General features: G+C 40.0%; 1 protein-coding gene across 1 annotated transcript in view; it reads right to left on the reverse strand.

The window, feature by feature from the left end:
* Positions 1–279: 279 nt before the first annotated feature.
* The window catches only part of LOC142910734 (uncharacterized), a 159608-nt gene continuing 137948 nt past the window's right edge, over positions 280–21939 (reverse strand). Inside the window, exon 3 of the mRNA XM_076060129.1 lies at positions 280–291. Coding sequence (XP_075916244.1) covers positions 280–291 — 12 coding nt within the window. The remainder of the gene's footprint in view (positions 292–21939) is intronic.

The following is a 21939-nucleotide window of genomic DNA, read 5'->3' on the forward strand; positions in this document are numbered from 1 at the left end:
ATGCTCGCTGCTACTCAACTGACATCCCTGAGAGAGAGAGAGAGGCTCTACCTTGGTAAACAACAACCACCACAACCACCATGAGAATTTCTCACCTCGGATTTCAGTGCAAGCGTGGATCGGCAGCCTCCTATTACCTCGCGACGTCACGCGGGTAAGCAGGTAACGTGACGTCACTTCCGGGTAAGAAACACGCCCCTCCCATATTGAGCGGCTCTGGAACTGAATAAATTATGTTAATGTTAACTGGCCATATGTCGAGGGATAGGGCGTGGCTGCTTAACCCGACGGCTTCAACGGATACATTATGTTAATGAACCGCCGTCACTGGGCGTAGCTTTGCCCAAATAAGGATTGGCACTGGAACGATATCAACAGTGACCCCAGCGGAGGTGACGTCACGTTCAGGAGCGCGATGGACGGGTGAATAACTTGGTGACATGACGTCACTAGCGAGGTCCACCTCCCGCTGGCACTTCATGCCGATGAGGTCATGCTGAGTGGTGACGTCACAGAGCGGGGATGGAGTTTAAGTTGATTTAGATTCATTTTCCATTGCCCCCTCCCTTGGGTGCGTGAACTCAGCAACAACAACGTGGATATTATTGTGTGTACGTACACACTGTCTGTGTGTGTAGTGTACGTACACACACACACATTTGAGGCTGAGTCGACCTAGGGGAGGCCCAGAACCGGTTCAAATAATCGTCACTGGGTGTTGGCTGTGAGCGGGAATCAAACTCGGGTCGTTATGTTCGTAGTACAGTGCACTAACCGCTAGACTACCACCACACGTTACACACACACACGTTACACACACACACGTTACACACACACAGTACACACACAGTACACACACACACACTACACACACGCACGGTACACACACACACAGTACACACACGCACAGTACACACACACGGTACACAGACACACGGTACACACACACGCACAGTACACACACGGTACACACACACTCACGGTACACACACACAGTACACACACGTACGCACGGCACGCCCACACTCCTTCAGTCACGTGACTAAGGTTGACGCGCCGCCCCGTCTCCCGAGGTGACCTCTTGGCTCTCTCGTCTCTCCTCGACACGTAGATTCATTTCTTACTCTTACCTAGAAACGTCATTGTCTGTCTGTCTGTCTCTGTGGACGCAACTTGCGAGGAATTGTACCCACAAACTGTGGGGTTTACGTTTCAAATAAAGTGCCCAGATACCACGCGATAAGCCCCGTGGTGAGCCAGTGCTATTCCTATTTCCAATCCGTCAACATGAAAGTAGTTAAATTAACAATTTATTACTAATCTCCATATATCAAAGGCAAAGTTGTGAATCTATGTCTGTTCAAAATGTTTAGCGTACTTCCCGACACGCACCAAGCTTGAAATTTGCCATGTGAGTAATTTCCAGACTGTACACCATGCAAACATAAAAATACACTTTTGTATATTTTTTGGGGGGGGCGCGCAATAATGGATAAGCATGAAAACACCACGATACATAGGACTTACTTTGATTAGAATGTTGGAATTGATTGTGTACATGTTGCAATTGTTAAATGAGCATTTTGAGCACACTGCTGTTTTAATAAATGTTCATGATTCTGAGAATATAAGTGTAATTCTGAGCATCATAATGACCACATTGGAATTGTCATCATGAATGGGGGGTACAATTATTTTTATAACAATAGGAATGCGGTTTTGAGCATGACTATTGATATTTTGGACTCATTTATGACAATAGATTCACGATTAAATTGCGATTTTGTTTTGCTCATCAATCAGGACACTGTTAATGATGCGCATGCCCATAAATTGTTGAAATGACTAGAAATGCAAGTTGTGTATACTCTCCAACCCCATTCCTCTACCTACCCATTCCCTTGACGGGCTCCGTGCCCACTTAAACCCATGACGATGGCGGTGACGATTCCACCTCTCACCGTAACAATCAAAGCACCTCCAACTTCTGAATGCAAAGGTGCTGGTTGGTGCAACGCCAAAACACATCGTCAACGCCGCTCCCAAGCCCGCCCTACGTCAGTTACATCGTTAGAATCAACAAAATAAAAAGTTCCACAGAGGAAACTAAAATGACATTACGCAATCCCCAAAGTCGCACGGGGTAGGCTACACGACTCGGAGAACAACGTCAGACTTCAAGACTTGCATCGCCATCATCATCATTCTTCCTCTCCACAAGTCATCGCACGTCAATATTCAACAAGCTGCACACACGTGCAAGTCACCTCTCGACCCGCCACCTGCACAGTTAACGCGATCAGACCCGGGGGTCAAATTAAAATTGTGTCGTCTTTGGTGACGTATTACAATCGGTGTAATTTTAATGATGCACGTACAGCAACTGCTGTACGTACATGAAATTATATCATTGACAACGGGGTCTGCTTTTGCGGTATCTGCGTGCGGTCTTTTAATTATATAGATACGTAGTCAGTTCATTAGTATGGGGTTCCTCTATAAGGAATTGTAATTGTAAAATGTATTACTTAATAATACGCTTCCAGGCCGCACTTAGCTTGTAGCAGTCAGAGCAGTTAACAAGTTGTCGAGAGGCAACTTGTTAAAAATTTAATTTAACGTAGGTATAAAATAAAATAAATTTGATTTATTAAAACATTTAATTTAATTTAACGTAGGTATAAAATAAATGTAATTTATAAAAAATTTAATTTAAATAAAATAATCTAATTTATAAAAATGTTTATTTAACGTAGGTATAATATAAAATGTATTTAAATAATGTAATTTATTTTAAAAATTAAATTAAACGTAGGTATTAAATAAATGTAATTTAAATAAAATAAATTTAATTTATTAAAAATTTCAACTTAATTTAACGTAGCTATGAAATAAAATAAATAAATTTTGATTTATTACAAATTTCAATTAAATTTAACGTAGGTATAAAATAAATTTAAATTAAGAACTCATTCATTTATTTAAAAAATACGTAGATATAAAACAAGTTTAAATCAACTTAATTAAAATTTTAAATCAAATTTAACGTAGGTATAAAATAAAATGTAATTAAATTAAATAATAAATATATATAAAAAATTCTACCTCCGTGACTTTACCGAAAGCAAAGAGTGTGGACCCACGTGACATCAAGGCTGTCCTAGTCTAGGCAAGGCCTCAGGGTGTACCGGGCCTTTCACAACAACAGCCGCAGCAGCAACAACGGTTCTCTTGAGAAAATGCTTTTTAAAAAAAGTCAACTTAGCTTACCTTGACACTCGCGAACTTTAATGATTAAAGTAATTAAAACAAAACTAAACACTCACACGCACATGGGCGCGCGCTGCTCAGCGTGTAGGGCATTAAAAATGGTAGCGTCCTCCCGCGATCTGATTGGTCGCCGCGTGCAAAAGTGGGGAGGAAATATTTGCCATCTGTTGCACAATGTGTCTCAGTGTCTGTTTGTGTCAGTATGTAAGTGTCTGTATGTAAGTGTCTATGTAAGTGTCTGTATGTAAGTGCCTGTATGTAAGTGTCTGTATGTAAGTGTCTGTATGTAAGTGTGTGTATGTAAGTGTCTGTATGTAAGTGTCTGTATGTAAGTGTCTCAAAATCTGTATGTAAATGTCTTTATGTAAGTGTCTGTATGTAAGTGTCTGTATGTAAGTGTCTGTATGTAAGTCTCAGTGTCTGTATGTCAGTGTGTGTTTGTAAGTGTCTGTATGTAAGTGTCTGTATTTAAGTGTCTCAGTGTCTGTAAGTAAGTGTCTAAGTAAGTGTCTGTATGTAAGTGTCTGTATGTAAGTGTCTCAGTGTCTGTTTGTGTCAGTATGTAAGTGTTTGTATGTAAGTGTCTGTATGTGAATATCTCAGTGTCTGTATGTAAGTGTCTGTATGTAAGTGTCTGTATGTAAGTGTCTCAGTGTCTGTATGTAAGTGTCTGTATGTAAGTGTCTGTATGTAAGTGTCTCAGTGTCTGTATGTTAAGTGTCTGTATGTAAGTGTCTGTATGTAAGTGTCTGTATGTAAGTGTCTCAGTGTCTGTATGTAAGTGTCTGTATGTAAGTGTCTCAGTGTCTGCATGTAAGTGTCTGTATGTAAGTGTCTGTATGTAAGTATCTGTATGTAAATGGCTGTGTGTAAGTGTCTGTATGTAAGTGTCTTAGTGTCTGTATGTAAGTGTCTGTATGTAAGTGTCTGTATGTGTCTGTATGTAAGTGTCTGTATGTAAGTGTCTGTATGTAAGTGTCTGTATGTAAGTGGCTGTATGTAAGTGTCTGTAAGTGTCTATATGTAAGTATCTGTATGTAAGTGTCTGTATGTAAGTTTCTGTATGTAAGTGTATGTTTGTAAGTGTCTGTATGTAAGTGTCTGTATGTAAGTGCCTGTTTGTAAGTGCCTGTATGTAAGTGTCTGTATGTAAGTGCCTCAGTGTCTGTATGTAAGTGTCTGTATGTACGTGTCTCAGTGTCTGTATGTAAGTGTCTGTATGTAAGCTTCTGTATGTAAGTGTCTGTAAGTAGTGTCTCTATGTAAGTGTCTCAGTGTCTGTATGTAAGTGTCTATATGTAAGTGTCTCAGTGTCTGTATGTAAGTGCCTGTATGTAAGTGTCTGTATGTAAGTGTCTGTATTGAATAAAAGAATGAAGGGGGCGTGGGAGCGTGGCGGTGAGGTGTGGGAAGCTGTAAGCCCCAGGCTACTTTGGGCTCGCCTTCCCATCAACCGGAGGCGAGGAATGGTGGTCGTGGTTACTTATGCCCCCACCGAAGATGAACATCCGTGGAGGGATGCAGGCAAAGCCGATGAGTCAGATGCCTTCTATGACCTCCTGTCACAGGTGCTGGCTAAAGTGGCCCCTCGGGATAGAGTCATCATGTTGGGTGACTTCAATGCCCGAGTTGGTCATGATACTGGCACCTGGTCTGGAGTGATTGGAGGGCATGGGCCAGATCAGCTCAATAACAACGGTAGGAGGCTGCTAGATTTTTGTGCAGCCCATGGGCTTGTAATTACCAACACGCTGTTCCGGCATCGGCGCATCCACACAACATCATGGATGCATGCCGGGTCCAAGCAAGAACATCTGCTGGACTACATAGTGACGGACCAGCGAATGCGAGCCCATGTCCTTGACACCAGGACCTACCGTGGAGCTGATCTGCCCTCTGACCATCGACTAGTCATCTGTAAGATGCGCATGCCATTCTTCCACTCCGGTGGTGGGTGTACACCCAGGACCCCATTCCAACCTAAAGTGGCCTGGTCTCAGTTATCTGATGAAAGTTGCAAGCGAGAATTTCATCATCGCTTGCGGCTGGGATTGGCATCGTCCCCGACTCCTCCTGATGTCGAGGGTAAATGGGCGAGGTTTAGGACTGTGACTCATGCAGCTGCAATGGCTGCTTTGGGTACGCGGTCCAGACCTCCCCAGACACCCTGGATGACAGAGGAGTTGTTCAGGATGGTTGAGAAAAAGCGACAGGCCCACTGTCATCGGCTACAGAATCCCACGTCAGAGAATGAGGAGGCTTACCGCAGCCTTCGCTCGGAGGTTCGGAGAGCCGTGAGGCGCTGCAAGGATGGGTGGTGGTCGCGGGTTGCTGAGGAGATGGAGTCTGCCTCAGTGGCCCGTGATCACAAATCGCTATTTAACTCCATCAAAAAAGTAACCTGCAGCGCCACACCTATTACCATCATTAGGGGAAAAAACGGTGATCCAATTTCCGACCCCCAGGAACAGGTTCGCAGATTTGCTGAGCATTTCTGTGAGGTCCTGGGGGAGGGAAAATCCCACAGCCAGGAAAACATCGTGGCACAAAGTGAGGATGACCCTGCTGAGGCTGCGGTGCCTCAAATATTGGATGAAGTCACCCCCTGTGAGTGGCTGGCTGAGGTGCCATCTGCTGAGGAAGTATTGAAGGCGATCCGGAGTCTGAGACCAGGAAAGGCAGCGGGCAGAGATGATCTCCCAAGCGAAATGCTGAGGGAGGGTGGCGTTTGTGCACAGACTGCCCTATATGACATCATAACAACAGTCTGGACCACTGGACGGGTTCCGCAGGATTGGAAGGATGCCCTGGTGGTCCCCCTTTTTAAGAAGGGGGACCGCACAGACTGTAACAACTACAGGGGCATCTCACTCCTCAGTGTGCCGGGAAAGGTCCTGGCAAGGATTATTCAGCATCGCCTTGCCAGGCACGCTGAGGAGAGGCTTGCGGAGCCCCAATGCGGTTTCAGGAAAGGGCGGTCCTGCACAGATGCCATATTTTCTGTCCGTCTGCTACAGCAGAGGTGTAGGGAATTCCAACAAGACCTACATCTCTGCTTTATTGACCTGGTCAAGGCCTATGATACCATCAGTAGGCCTGGGCTCTGGGTCGTTCTTCGTGCTTTTGGAGTACCTGACCCTCTGCTCACGATCATTAAGGACCTTCATGATGGTGAGCGGGCCCGGGTAAAACTACGTGGCCGGGAGTCAGAGCCATTCCCTGTACACCTTGGGGTGCGACAGGGATGTCCTCTGGCTCCCACATTATTTAACATCTATTTTGACCACGTAGTTCGTGAAGCCTTCAATAGCTGTACCGGGGGAATCTCCATATGGTACAGATATAATGGGAGGCTAATCGATGCCCGGGTGCGGTCAAGGGATGGCTCCCTATTGCTCAACCACGTTATGTATGCTGATGACTTGGTAATAGCGGCTCAGTCAGAGGAGGAGTTGGAGACGCTGCTGCTGAGACTGGAGCGTGCCACTAAGAGGTGGGGCCTTACCATCAGCCCCACCAAAACTAAGCACCTGCCTGGGTATTTTGTACCATCGGACACTCCACCCCCACAACTCCCAATCGGTGATGGGGCAGTTGTGGAGAGAGTGGAGAGTTTCCCATACCTGGGCAGTGTGCTTATGACTGGCTCCAGTTTAACAGCAGAGGTCTCACTCCGAATCAGTCGAGCGGCAATATCTTTTCATCGGTTGCGTAACGCTGTGTGGAAGCTACCTGGTCTGTCGCTCCGCACTAAGCTTCAGGTCTTCTCGGCCACGGTCATTCCCTCCCTTCTCTACGCTTGCGAAACGTGGACCCCCCTAATGGAACATCTTCGCCGGTTAGAAACATTTAGGCTGACCTGCCTACGATCCATCCTGGGTTTAACCAGACTGGATTGTGTGAGGAGCTCACAAATCCTTGAAAGATCTGGGCAGGGTCCCATCGGTGAGCTCCTCCGGCAGGCAAGGCTGCGATGGCTGGGTCATGTAGCCCGCATGCCCAGCCACCGCATGCCGAAACAGCTTTTGTTTGGCCGGATTGAGGGGGCTAAGCGGGCGCGGCACGGGCTAGAGAAGAGATGGAGTGATGTGGTACAGGAGGACGTGGAGCTGAGTGGACTTGCCGATGACTGGTACCAGCGGTGTCAAGATCGGCCTCTGTGGAGGAGGCTCGTGAAGGATGCTACTGGGCAGTTGGAGGCAGTCGCCCTCCAACAACAATGGAGGGCGGAGGAGCGACGCTCACAACAGCGAGCGGAGCGCCGGGTGGCTAAAGCACAGCAGGTTGGCACAGTAGGGGGCACAGGTGGTGCATCAGCCAGTCATCTCAGTCAGTCGACCCGTGGCACCTGGGTCTGCCCCGTGACCTCCTGCCAGCGGGCGTTCGACACTTCACGTGGCCTCAGGGTGCACATAGCCTGGCACAAGCGTCGTGGTGACGTCACCGCCACTTAGTGGCGAATGGCGGTTGTTGTTGTTGTATGTAAGTGGCTGTATGTAAGTGTCTGTAAGTGTCTATATGTAAGTATCTGTATGTAAGTGTCTGTATGTAAGTTTCTGTATGTAAGTGTATGTTTGTAAGTGTCTGTATGTAAGTGTCTGTATGTAAGTGCCTGTTTGTAAGTGCCTGTATGTAAGTGTCTGTATGTAAGTGCCTCAGTGTCTGTATGTAAGTGTCTGTATGTAAGTGTCTCAGTGTCTGTATGTAAGTGTCTGTATGTAAGCTTCTGTATGTAAGTGTCTGTAAGTAGTGTCTCTATGTAAGTGTCTCAGTGTCTGTATGTAAGTGTCTGTATGTAAGTGTCTCAGTGTCTGTATGTAAGTGCCTGTATGTAAGTGTCTGTATGTAAGTGCCTCAGTGTCTGTATGTAAGTGTCTGTATGTAAGTGTCTTAGTGTCTGTATGTAAGTGTCTGTATGTAAGCTTCTGTATGTAAGTGTCTGTAAGTAGTGTCTCTATGTAAGTGTCTCAGTGTCTGTATGTGAGTGTCTGTATGTAAGTGTCTCAGTGTCTGTATGTAAGTGTCTGTATGTAAGTGTCTGTATGTAAGTGTCTAAGTGTCTGTATGTAAGTGTCTTTATGTAAGAGTCTGTATGTAAGTGTCTCTATGTAAGTGTCTAAGTGTGTGTATGTAAGGGTCTGTATGTAGGTGTCTGTATGTAAGTGTCTGTATGTAAGTGTCTGTATGTAAGTGTTTGTATGTAAGTGTCTGTATGTAAGTCTCTAAGTGTCTGTTTGTGTCAGTATGTAAGTGTCTGTATGTAAGTGTCTATGTAAGTGTCTGTATGTAAGTGCCTGTATGTAAGTGTCTGTATGTAAGTGTCTGTATGTAAGTGTCTGTATGTAAGTGTCTGTATGTAAGTGTCTCAGTATCTGTATGTAAATGTCTTTATGTAAGTGTTAGTATGTAAGTGTCTGTATGTAAGTGTCTCAGTATCTGTATGTAAGTTTCTGTATGTAAGTGTCTGTATGTAAGTGTCTCAGTGTCTGCATGTAAGTGTCTGTATGTAAGTGTCTGTATGTAAGTATCTGTATGTAAATGGCTGTGTGTAAGTGTCTGTATGTAAGTGTCTTAGTGTCTGTATGTAAGTGTCTGTATGTAAGTGTCTGTATGTGTCTGTATGTAAGTGTCTGTATGTAAGTGTCTGTATGTAAGTGTCTGTATGTAAGTGGCTGTATGTAAGTGTCTGTAAGTGTCTATATGTAAGTATCTGTATGTAAGTGTCTGTATGTAAGTTTCTGTATGTAAGTGTATGTTTGTAAGTGTCTGTATGTAAGTGTCTGTATGTAAGTGCCTGTTTGTAAGTGCCAGTATGTAAGTGTCTGTATGTAAGTGCCTCAGTGTCTGTATGTAAGTGTCTGTATGTACGTGTCTCAGTGTCTGTATGTAAGTGTCTGTATGTAAGCTTCTGTATGTAAGTGTCTGTAAGTAGTGTCTCTATGTAAGTGTCTCAGTGTCTGTATGTAAGTGTCTATATGTAAGTGTCTCAGTGTCTGTATGTAAGTGCCTGTATGTAAGTGTCTGTATGTAAGTGTCTGTATGTAAGTGGCTGTATGTAAGTGTCTGTAAGTGTCTATCTGTAAGTATCTGTATGTAAGTGTCTGTATGTAAGTTTCTGTATGTAAGTGTATGTTTGTAAGTGTCTGTATGTAAGTGTCTGTATGTAAGTGCCTGTTTGTAAGTGCCTGTATGTAAGTGTCTGTATGTAAGTGCCTCAGTGTCTGTATGTAAGTGTCTGTATGTAAGTGTCTCAGTGTCTGTATGTAAGTGTCTGTATGTAAGCTTCTGTATGTAAGTGTCTGTAAGTAGTGTCTCTATGTAAGTGTCTCAGTGTCTGTATGTAAGTGTCTGTATGTAAGTGTCTCAGTGTCTGTATGTAAGTGCCTGTATGTAAGTGTCTGTATGTAAGTGCCTCAGTGTCTGTATGTAAGTGTCTGTATGTAAGTGTCTCAGTGTCTGTATGTAAGTGTCTGTATGTAAGCTCCTGTATGTAAGTGTCTGTAAGTAGTGTCTCTATGTAAGTGTCTCAGTGTCTGTATGTAAGTGTCTGTATGTAAGTGTCTCAGTGTCTGTATGTAAGTGTCTGTATGTAAGTGTCTGTATGTAAGTGTCTAAGTGTCTGTATGTAAGTGTCTTTATGTAAGAGTCTGTATGTAAGTGTCTCTATGTAAGTGTCTAAGTGTGTGTATGTAAGGGTCTGTATGTAAGTGTCTGTATGTAAGTATCTGTATGTAAGTGTTTGTATGTAAGTGTCTGTATGTAAGTGTCTAAGTGTCTGTTTGTGTCAGTATGTAAGTGTCTGTATGTAAGTGTCTATGTAAGTGTCTGTATGTAAGTGCCTGTATGTAAGTGTCTGTATGTAAGTGTCTGTATGTAAGTGTCTGTATGTAAGTGTCTGTATGTAAGTGTCTCAGTATCTGTATGTAAATGTCTTTATGTAAGTGTTAGTATGTAAGTGTCTGTATGTAAGTGTCTCAGTGTCTGTATATAAGTGTATGTATGTAAGCATCTGTATGTAAGTGTCTCAGTGTCTGTATGTAAGTGTTAGTATGTAAGTGTCTGTATGTAAGTGTCTCAGTGTCTGTATATAAGTGTATGTATGTAAGCATCTGTATGTAAGTGTCTCAGTGTCTGTATGTAAGTGTCTGTATGTAAGTGTCTGTATGTAAGTGTCTCAGTGTCTGTATGTAAGTGTCTGTATGTAAGCGTCTGTATGTAAGTGTTTATGTAAGTGTCTCAGTGTCTTTATGTAAGTGTCTGTATGTAAGTGTCTCAGTGTCTGTATGTAAGTGTCTCAGTGTCTGTATGTAAGTGTCTGTATGTAAGTGTCTCAGTGTCTGTATGTAAGTGTCTGTATGTAGGTGGCTGTATGTAAGTGTCTGTATGTAAGTGTCTCAGTGTCTGTATGTAAGTGTCTGTATGTTAGTGTCTCAGTGTCTGTATGTAAGTGTCTGTATGTAAGTGTCTGTATGTAAGTGTCTGTATGTAAATGTCTCAGTGTCTGTATGTAAGTGTCTATGTAAGTGTCTGTATGTAAGTGCCTGTATGTAAGTGTCTGTATGTAAGTGTGTGTATGTAAGTATCTCAGTGTCTGTATGTAAGTTTCTGTATGTAAGTGTCTGTATGTAAGTGTCTCAGTGTCTGCATGTAAGTGTCTGTATGTAAGTGTCTGTATGCAAGTATCTGTATGTAAATGTCTGTGTGTAAGTGTCTGTATGTAAGTGTCTTAGTGTCTGTATGTAAGTGTCTGTATGTAAGTGTCTGTATGTGTCTGTATGTAAGTGTCTGTATGTGAGTGTCTGTATGTAAGTGTCTGTATGTAAGTGGCTGTATGTAGGTGTCTGTAAGTGTCTATATGTAAGTATCTGTATGTAAGTGTCTGCATGTAAGTTTCTGTATGTAAGTGTATGTTTGTAAGTGTCTGTATGTAAGTGCCTGTTTGTAAGTGCCTGTATGTAAGTGTCTGTATGTAAGTGCCTCAGTGTCTGTATATAAGTGTCTGTATGTAAGTGTCTCAGTGTCTGTATGTAAGTGTCTGTATGTAAGTGTCTCAGTGTCTGTATGTAAGTGTCTGTATGTAAGTGTCTGTATGTAAGTGTCTGTATGTAAATGTCTCAGTGTCTGTATGTAAGTGTATGTAAGCGTCTGTATGTCAGTGTCTATGTAAGTGTCTCAGTGTCTGTATGTAAGTGTCTGTATGTAAGTGTCTGTATGTAAGTGTCTTAGTGTCTGTATGTAAGTGTCTGTATGTAATTGTCTGTGTGTAAGTGTCTTTATGTAAGAGTCTGTATGTAAGTGTCTGTATGTAAGTGTCTAAGTGTCTGTATGTAAGTGTCTTTATGTAAGAGTCTGTATGTAAGTGTCTCTATGTAAGTGTCTAAGAGTGTGTATGTAAGGGTCTGTATGTAAGTGTCTGTATGTAAGTGTCTGTATGTAAGTGTCTGTATGTAAGTGTTTGTATGTAAGTGTCTGTATGTAAGTGTCTCAGTGTCTGTTTGTGTCAGTATGTAAGTGTCTGTATGTAAGTGTCTATGTAAGTGTCTGTATGTAAGTGCCTGTATGTAAGTGTTTGTATGTAAGTGTCTGTATGTAAGTGTCTGTATGTAAGTGTCTGTATGTAAGTGTCTCAGTATCTGTATGTAAATGTCTTTATGTAAGTGTCTGTATGTAAGTGTCTGTATGTAAGTGTCTGTATGTAAGTGTCTCAGTGTCTGTATATAAGTGTATGTATGTAAGCATCTGTATGTAAGTGTCTCAGTGTCTGTATGTAAGTGTCTGTATGTAAGTGTCTGTATGTAAGTGTCTCAGTGTCTGTATGTAAGTGTCTGTATGTAAGCATCTGTATGTAAGTGTCTATGTAAGTGTCTCAGTGTCTTTATGTAAGTGTCTGTATGTAAGTGTCTCAGTGTCTGTATGTAAGTGTCTCAGTGTCTGTATGTAAGTGTCTGTATGTAAGTGTCTCAGTGTCTGTATGTAAGTGTCTGTATGTAAGTGGCTGTATGTAAGTGTCTGTATGTAAGTGTCTCAGTGTCTGTATGTAAGTGTCTGTATGTAAGTGTCTGTATGTAAATGTCTCAGTGTCTGTATGTAAGTGTATGTAAGCGTCTGTATGTAAGTGTCTATGTAAGTGTCTCAGTGTCTGTATGTAAGTGTCTGTATGTAAGTGTCTGTATGTAAGTGTCTGTATGTAAGTGTCTTAGTGTCTGTATGTAAGTGTCTGTATGTAATTGTCTGTATGTAAGTGTCTTTATGTAAGAGACTGTATGTAAGTGTCTGTATGTAAGTGTCTAAGTGTCTGTATGTAAGTGTCTTTATGTAAGAGTCTGTATGTAAGTGTCTGTATGTAAGTGTCTAAGTGTGTGTATGTAAGTGTCTGTATGTAAGTGTCTGTATGTAAGTGTCTGTATGTAAGTGTTTGTATGTAAGTGTCTGTATGTAAGTGTCTCAGTGTCTGTTTGTGTCAGTATGTAAGTGTCTGTATGTAAGTGACTATGTAAGTGTCTGTATGTAAGTGCCTGTATGTAAGTATCTGTATGTAAGTGTCTGTATGTAAGTTTCTGTATGTAACTGTCTCTATGTAAGTATCTGTATGTAAGTGTCTGTATGTCAGTGTCACAGTGTCAGTATGTAAGTGTCTGTATGTAAGTGTCTGTATGTAAGTGTCTGTATGTAAGTGTCTGTATATAAGTGTCTCAGTGTCTGTATATAAGTGTCTGTATGTAAGCGTCTGTATGTAAGTGTCTCAGTGTCTGTATGTAGGTGTCTGTATGTAAGTGTCTGTATGTAAGTGTCTAAGTGTCTGTATGTAAGTGTCTGTATGTAAGCGTCTGTATGTAAGTGTCTCAGTGTCTGTATGTAAGTGTCTGTATGTAAGTGTCTCAGTGTCTGCATGTAAGTGTCTGTATGTATGTGTCTGTATGTAAGTGTCTGTATGTAATTGTCTCAGTGTCTGTATGTAAGTGTCTGTATGTAAGTGTCTCAGTGTCTGTATGTAAGTGTCTGTATGTAAGTGTCTGTATGTAAGTGTCTGTATGTAAATGTCTCAGTGTCTGTATGTAAGTGTATGTATGTAAGTGTCTTATGTAAGTGTCTTAGTGTCTGTATGTAAGTGTCTGTATGTAATTGTCTGTATGTAAGTGTCTTTATGTAAGAGTCTGTATATAAGTGTCTGTATGTAAGTGTCTAAGTGTCTGTATGTAAGTGTCTTTATGTAAGAGTCTGTATGTAAGTGTCTGTATGTAAGTGTCTAAGTGTGTGTATGTAAGGGTCTGTATGTAAGTGTCTGTATGTAAGTGTCTGTAGGTAAGTGTCTGTATGTAAGTGTTTGTATGTAAGTGTCTGTATGTAAGTGTCTCAGTGTCTGTTTGTGTCAGTATGTAAGTGTCTGTATGTAAGTGTCTATGTAAGTGTCTGTATGTAAGTGCCTGTATGTAAGTATCTGTATGTAAGTGTCTGTATGTAAGTTTCTATGTAAGTCTGTATGTAAGTGTCTGTATGTAAGTGTCTGTAGGTAAGTGTCTGTATGTAAGTGTTTGTATGTAAGTGTCTGTATGTAAGTGTCTCAGTGTCTGTTTGTGTCAGTATGTAAGTGTCTGTATGTAAGTGTCTATGTAAGTGTCTGTATGTAAGTGCCTCTATGTAAGTATCTGTATGTAAGTGTCTGTATGTCAGTGTCACAGTGTCAGTATGTAAGTGTCTGTATGTAAGTGTCTGTATGTAGTGTCTGTTTGTAAGTGTCTGTATGTAAGTGTCTCAGTGTCTGTATATAAGTGTATGTATGTAAGCATCTGTATGTAAGTGTCTCAGTGTCTGTATGTAAGTGTCTGTATGTAAGTGTCTGTATGTAAGTGTCTCAGTGTCTGTATGTAAGTGTCTGTATGTAAGCGTCTGTATGTAAGTGTTTATGTAAGTGTCTCAGTGTCTTTATGTAAGTGTCTGTATGTAAGTGTCTCAGTGTCTGTATGTAAGTGTCTCAGTGTCTGTATGTAAGTGTCTGTATGTAAGTGTCTCAGTGTCTGTATGTAAGTGTCTGTATGTAGGTGGCTGTATGTAAGTGTCTGTATGTAAGTGTCTCAGTGTCTGTATGTAAGTGTCTGTATGTTAGTGTCTCAGTGTCTGTATGTAAGTGTCTGTATGTAAGTGTCTGTATGTAAGTGTCTGTATGTAAATGTCTCAGTGTCTGTATGTAAGTGTCTATGTAAGTGTCTGTATGTAAGTGCCTGTATGTAAGTGTCTGTATGTAAGTGTGTGTATGTAAGTATCTCAGTGTCTGTATGTAAGTTTCTGTATGTAAGTGTCTGTATGTAAGTGTCTCAGTGTCTGCATGTAAGTGTCTGTATGTAAGTGTCTGTATGCAAGTATCTGTATGTAAATGTCTGTGTGTAAGTGTCTGTATGTAAGTGTCTTAGTGTCTGTATGTAAGTGTCTGTATGTAAGTGTCTGTATGTGTCTGTATGTAAGTGTCTGTATGTGAGTGTCTGTATGTAAGTGTCTGTATGTAAGTGGCTGTATGTAGGTGTCTGTAAGTGTCTATATGTAAGTATCTGTATGTAAGTGTCTGCATGTAAGTTTCTGTATGTAAGTGTATGTTTGTAAGTGTCTGTATGTAAGTGCCTGTTTGTAAGTGCCTGTATGTAAGTGTCTGTATGTAAGTGCCTCAGTGTCTGTATATAAGTGTCTGTATGTAAGTGTCTCAGTGTCTGTATGTAAGTGTCTGTATGTAAGTGTCTCAGTGTCTGTATGTAAGTGTCTGTATGTAAGTGTCTGTATGTAAGTGTCTGTATGTAAATGTCTCAGTGTCTGTATGTAAGTGTATGTAAGCGTCTGTATGTCAGTGTCTATGTAAGTGTCTCAGTGTCTGTATGTAAGTGTCTGTATGTAAGTGTCTGTATGTAAGTGTCTTAGTGTCTGTATGTAAGTGTCTGTATGTAATTGTCTGTGTGTAAGTGTCTTTATGTAAGAGTCTGTATGTAAGTGTCTGTATGTAAGTGTCTAAGTGTCTGTATGTAAGTGTCTTTATGTAAGAGTCTGTATGTAAGTGTCTCTATGTAAGTGTCTAAGAGTGTGTATGTAAGGGTCTGTATGTAAGTGTCTGTATGTAAGTGTCTGTATGTAAGTGTCTGTATGTAAGTGTTTGTATGTAAGTGTCTGTATGTAAGTGTCTCAGTGTCTGTTTGTGTCAGTATGTAAGTGTCTGTATGTAAGTGTCTATGTAAGTGTCTGTATGTAAGTGCCTGTATGTAAGTGTTTGTATGTAAGTGTCTGTATGTAAGTGTCTGTATGTAAGTGTCTGTATGTAAGTGTCTCAGTATCTGTATGTAAATGTCTTTATGTAAGTGTCTGTATGTAAGTGTCTGTATGTAAGTGTCTGTATGTAAGTGTCTCAGTGTCTGTATATAAGTGTATGTATGTAAGCATCTGTATGTAAGTGTCTCAGTGTCTGTATGTAAGTGTCTGTATGTAAGTGTCTGTATGTAAGTGTCTCAGTGTCTGTATGTAAGTGTCTGTATGTAAGCATCTGTATGTAAGTGTCTATGTAAGTGTCTCAGTGTCTTTATGTAAGTGTCTGTATGTAAGTGTCTCAGTGTCTGTATGTAAGTGTCTCAGTGTCTGTATGTAAGTGTCTGTATGTAAGTGTCTCAGTGTCTGTATGTAAGTGTCTGTATGTAAGTGGCTGTATGTAAGTGTCTGTATGTAAGTGTCTCAGTGTCTGTATGTAAGTGTCTGTATGTAAGTGTCTGTATGTAAATGTCTCAGTGTCTGTATGTAAGTGTATGTAAGCGTCTGTATGTAAGTGTCTATGTAAGTGTCTCAGTGTCTGTATGTAAGTGTCTGTATGTAAGTGTCTGTATGTAAGTGTCTGTATGTAAGTGTCTTAGTGTCTGTATGTAAGTGTCTGTATGTAATTGTCTGTATGTAAGTGTCTTTATGTAAGAGACTGTATGTAAGTGTCTGTATGTAAGTGTCTAAGTGTCTGTATGTAAGTGTCTTTATGTAAGAGTCTGTATGTAAGTGTCTGTATGTAAGTGTCTAAGTGTGTGTATGTAAGTGTCTGTATGTAAGTGTCTGTATGTAAGTGTCTGTATGTAAGTGTTTGTATGTAAGTGTCTGTATGTAAGTGTCTCAGTGTCTGTTTGTGTCAGTATGTAAGTGTCTGTATGTAAGTGACTATGTAAGTGTCTGTATGTAAGTGCCTGTATGTAAGTATCTGTATGTAAGTGTCTGTATGTAAGTTTCTGTATGTAACTGTCTCTATGTAAGTATCTGTATGTAAGTGTCTGTATGTCAGTGTCACAGTGTCAGTATGTAAGTGTCTGTATGTAAGTGTCTGTATGTAAGTGTCTGTATGTAAGTGTCTGTATATAAGTGTCTCAGTGTCTGTATATAAGTGTCTGTATGTAAGCGTCTGTATGTAAGTGTCTCAGTGTCTGTATGTAGGTGTCTGTATGTAAGTGTCTGTATGTAAGTGTCTAAGTGTCTGTATGTAAGTGTCTGTATGTAAGCGTCTGTATGTAAGTGTCTCAGTGTCTGTATGTAAGTGTCTGTATGTAAGTGTCTCAGTGTCTGCATGTAAGTGTCTGTATGTATGTGTCTGTATGTAAGTGTCTGTATGTAATTGTCTCAGTGTCTGTATGTAAGTGTCTGTATGTAAGTGTCTCAGTGTCTGTATGTAAGTGTCTGTATGTAAGTGTCTGTATGTAAGTGTCTGTATGTAAATGTCTCAGTGTCTGTATGTAAGTGTATGTATGTAAGTGTCTTATGTAAGTGTCTTAGTGTCTGTATGTAAGTGTCTGTATGTAATTGTCTGTATGTAAGTGTCTTTATGTAAGAGTCTGTATATAAGTGTCTGTATGTAAGTGTCTAAGTGTCTGTATGTAAGTGTCTTTATGTAAGAGTCTGTATGTAAGTGTCTGTATGTAAGTGTCTAAGTGTGTGTATGTAAGGGTCTGTATGTAAGTGTCTGTATGTAAGTGTCTGTAGGTAAGTGTCTGTATGTAAGTGTTTGTATGTAAGTGTCTGTATGTAAGTGTCTCAGTGTCTGTTTGTGTCAGTATGTAAGTGTCTGTATGTAAGTGTCTATGTAAGTGTCTGTATGTAAGTGCCTGTATGTAAGTATCTGTATGTAAGTGTCTGTATGTAAGTTTCTATGTAAGTCTGTATGTAAGTGTCTGTATGTAAGTGTCTGTAGGTAAGTGTCTGTATGTAAGTGTTTGTATGTAAGTGTCTGTATGTAAGTGTCTCAGTGTCTGTTTGTGTCAGTATGTAAGTGTCTGTATGTAAGTGTCTATGTAAGTGTCTGTATGTAAGTGCCTCTATGTAAGTATCTGTATGTAAGTGTCTGTATGTCAGTGTCACAGTGTCAGTATGTAAGTGTCTGTATGTAAGTGTCTGTATGTAGTGTCTGTTTGTAAGTGTCTGTATGTAAGTGTCTCAGTGTCTGTATATAAGTGTCTGTATGTAAGCGTCTGTATGTAAGTGTCTCAGTGTCTGTATGTAAGTGTCTGTATGTAAGTGTCTCAGTGTCTGCATGTAAGTGTCTGTATGTAAGTGTCTGTATGTAAGTGTCTCAGTGTCTGTATGTAAGTGTCTGTATGTAAGTGTCTCAGTGTCTGTATGTAAGTGTCTGTATGTAAGTGTCTGTATGTAAGTGTCTGTATGTAAATGTCTCAGTGTCTGTATGTAAGTGTATGTATGTAAGTGTCTGTATGTAAGTGTCTGTATGTAATTGTCTGTATGTAAGTGTCTTTATGTAAGAGTCTGTATGTAAGGGTCTGTATGTAAGTGTCTAAGTGTCTGTATGTAAGTGTCTTTATGTAAGAGTCTGTATGTAAGTGTCTGTATGTAAGTGTCTAAGTGTGTGTATGTAAGGGTCTGTATGTAAGTGTCTGTATGTAAGTGTCTGTATGTAAGTGTTTGTATGTAAGTGTCTGTATGTAAGTGTCTCAGTGTCTGTTTGTGTCAGTGTGTAAGTGTCTGTATGTAAGTGTCTATGTAAGTGTCTGTATGTAAGTGCCTGTATGTAAGTGTCTGTATGTAAGTGTCTGTATGTAAGTGTGTGTATGTAAGTGTCTGTATGTAAGTGTCTGTATGTAAGTGTCTGTATGTTAAGTGTTTGTATGTAAGTGTCTGTATGTGAATATCTCAGTGTCTGTATGTAAGTGTCTGTATGTAAGTGTGTGTATGTAAGTGTCTGTATGTAAGTGTCTGTATGTAAGTGTCTGTATGTAAGTGTCTGTATGTAAGTCTCAGTGTCTTTATGTCAGTGTGTGTTTGTAAGTGTCTGTATGTAAGTGTCTGTATTTAAGTGTCTCAGTGTCTGTAAGTAAGTGTCTAAGTAAGTGTCTGTATGTAAGTGTCTGTATGTAAGTGTCTGTATGTTAAGTGTTTGTATGTAAGTGTCTGTATGTGAATATCTCAGTGTCTGTATGTAAGTGTCCGTATGTAAGTGTCTGTATGTAAGTGTCTCAGTGTCTGTATGTAAGTGTCTGTATGTAAGTGTCTGTATGTAAGTGTCTCAGTGTCTGTATGTTAAGTGTCTGTATGTAAGTGTCTGTATGTAAGTATCTCAGTGTCTGTATGTAAGTTTCTGTATGTAAGTGTCTGTATGTAAGTGTCTCAGTGTCTGCATGTAAGTGTCTGTATGTAAGTGTCTGTATGCAAGTATCTGTATGTAAATGTCTGTGTGTAAGTGTCTGTATGTAAGTGTCTTAGTGTCTATATGTAAGTGTCTGTATGTAAGTGTCTGTATGTGTCTGTATGTAAGTGTCTGTATGTGAGTGTCTGTATGTAAGTGTCTGTATGTAAGTGGCTGTATGTAGGTGTCTGTAAGTGTCTATATGTAAGTATCTATATGTAAGTGTCTGCATGTAAGTTTCTGTATGTAAGTGTATGTTTGTAAGTGTCTGTATGTAAGTGTCTGTATGTAAGTGCCTGTTTGTAAGTGCCTGTATATAAGTGTCTGTATGTAAGTGCCTCAGTGTCTATATGTAAGTGTCTGTATGTAAGTGTCTCAGTGTCTGTATGTAAGTGTCTGTATGTAAGTGTCTGTATGTAAGTGTCTCAGTGTCTGTATGTAAGTGTCTGTATGTAAGTGTCTGTATGTAAGTGTCTGTATGTAAATGTCTCAGTGTCTGTATGTAAGTGTATGTAAGCGTCTGTATCTCAGTGTCTATGTAAGTGTCTCAGTGTCTGTATGTAAGTGTCTGTATGTAAGTGTCTGTATGTAAGTGTCTTAGTGTCTGTATGTAAGTGTCTGTATGTAATTGTCTGTGTGTAAGTGTCTTTATGTAAGAGTCTGTATGTAAGTGTCTGTATGTAAGTGTCTAAGTGTCAGTATGTAAGTGTCTTTATGTAAGAGTCTGTATGTAAGTGTCTCTATGTAAGTGTCTAAGTGTGTGTATGTAAGGGTCTGTATGTAAGTGTCTGTATGTAAGTGTCTGTATGTAAGTGTCTGTATGTAAGTGTTTGTATGTAAGTGTCTGTATGTAAGTGTCTCAGTGTCTGTTTGTGTCAGTATGTAAGTGTCTGTATGTAAGTGTCTATGTAAGTGTCTGTATGTAAGTGCCTGTATGTAAGTGTTTGTATGTAAGTGTCTGTATGTAAGTGTCTGTATGTAAGTGTCTGTATGTAAGTGTCTCAGTATCTGTATGTAAATGTCTTTATGTAAGTGTCTGTATGTAAGTGTCTGTATGTAAGTGTCTGTATGTAAGTGTCTCAGTGTCTGTATATAAGTGTATGTATGTAAGCATCTGTATGTAAGTGTCTCAGTGTCTGTATGTAAGTGTCTGTATGTAAGTGTCTGTATGTAAGTGTCTCAGTGTCTGTATGTAAGTGTCTGTATGTAAGCGTCTTTATGTAAGTGTCTATGTAAGTGTCTCAGTGTCTTTATGTAAGTGTCTGTATGTAAGTGTCTCAGTGTCTGTATGTAAGTGTCTCAGTGTCTGTATGTAAGTGTCTGTATGTAAGTGTCTCAGTGTCTGTATGTAAGTGGCTGTATGTAAGTGTCTGTATGTAAGTGTCTCAGTGTCTGTATGTAAGTGTCTGTATGTAAGTGTCTGTATGTAAATGTCTCAGTGTCTGTATGTAAGTGTATGTAAGCGTCTGTATGTAAGTGTCTATGTAAGTGTCTCAGTGTCTGTATGTAAGTGTCTGTATGTAAGTGTCTGTATGTAAGTGTCTTAGTGTCTGTATGTAAGTGTCTGTATGTAATTGTCTGTATGTAAGTGTCTTTATGTAAGAGACTGTATGTAAGTGTCTGTATGTAAGTGTCTAAGTGTCTGTATGTAAGTGTCTTTATGTAAGAGTCTGTATGTAAGTGTCTGTATGTAAGTGTCTAAGTGTGTGTATGTAAGGGTCTGTATGTAAGTGTCTGTATGTAAGTGTCTGTATGTAAGTGTCTGTATGTAAGTGTTTGTATGTAAGTGTCTGTATGTAAGTGTCTCAGTGTCTGTTTGTGTCAGTATGTAAGTGTCTGTATGTAAGTGTCTATGTAAGTGTCTGTATGTAAGTGCCTGTATGTAAGTATCTGTATGTAAGTGTCTGTATGTAAGTTTCTGTATGTAACTGTCTCTATGTAAGTATCTGTATGTAAGTGTCTGTATGTCAGTGTCACAGTGTCAGTATGTAAGTGTCTGTATGTAAGTGTCTGTATGTAAGTGTCTGTATGTAAGTGTCTGTATATAAGTGTCTCAGTGTCTGTATATAAGTGTCTGTATGTAAGCGTCTGTATGTAAGTGTCTCAGTGTCTGTATGTAGGTGTCTGTATGTAAGTGTCTGTATGTAAGTGTCTAAGTGTCTGTATGTAAGTGTTTGTATGTAAGTGTCTGTATGTAAGTGTCTCAGTGTCTGTTTGTGTCAGTATGTAAGTGTCTGTATGTAAGTGTCTATGTAAGTGTCTGTATGTAAGTGCCTGTATGTAAGTGTCTGTATGTAAGTGTCTGTATGTAAGTGTGTGTATGTAAGTGTCTGTATGTAAGTGTCTGTATGTAAGTGTCTCAGTATCTGTATGTAAATGTCTTTATGTAAGTGTCTGTATGTAAGTGTCTGTATGTAAGTGTCTGTATGTTAAGTGTTTGTATGTAAGTGTCTGTATGTGAATATCTCAGTGTCTGTATGTAAGTGTCTGTATGTAAGTGTGTGTATGTAAGTGTCTGTATGTAAGTGTCTGTATGTAAGTGTCTGTATGTAAGTGTCTGTATGTAAGTCTCAGTGTCTTTATGTCAGTGTGTGTTTGTAAGTGTCTGTATGTAAGTGTCTGTATTTAAGTGTCTCAGTGTCTGTAAGTAAGTGTCTAAGTAAGTGTCTGTATGTAAGTGGCTGTATGTAAGTGTCTGTATGTTAAGTGTTTGTATGTAAGTGTCTGTATGTGAATATCTCAGTGTCTGTATGTAAGTGTCCGTATGTAAGTGTCTGTATGTAAGTGTCTCAGTGTCTGTATGTAAGTGTCTGTATGTAAGTGTCTGTATGTAAGTGTCTCAGTGTCTGTATGTTAAGTGTCTGTATGTAAGTGTCTGTATGTAAGTATCTCAGTGTCTGTATGTAAGTTTCTGTATGTAAGTGTCTGTATGTAAGTGTCTGCATGTAAGTGTCTGTATGTAAGTGTCTGTATGCAAGTATCTGTTTGTAAATGTCTGTGTGTAAGTGTCTGTATGTAAGTATCTTAGTGTCTGT

Source organism: Petromyzon marinus, unplaced genomic scaffold (genome assembly GCF_048934315.1).
Source record: "Petromyzon marinus isolate PM22_M1 ecotype Great Lakes invasive population unplaced genomic scaffold, UKy_Petmar_22M1.pri1.0 PM_G_Scaffold_15, whole genome shotgun sequence".
Lineage (NCBI taxonomy): Eukaryota > Metazoa > Chordata > Hyperoartia > Petromyzontiformes > Petromyzontidae > Petromyzon > Petromyzon marinus.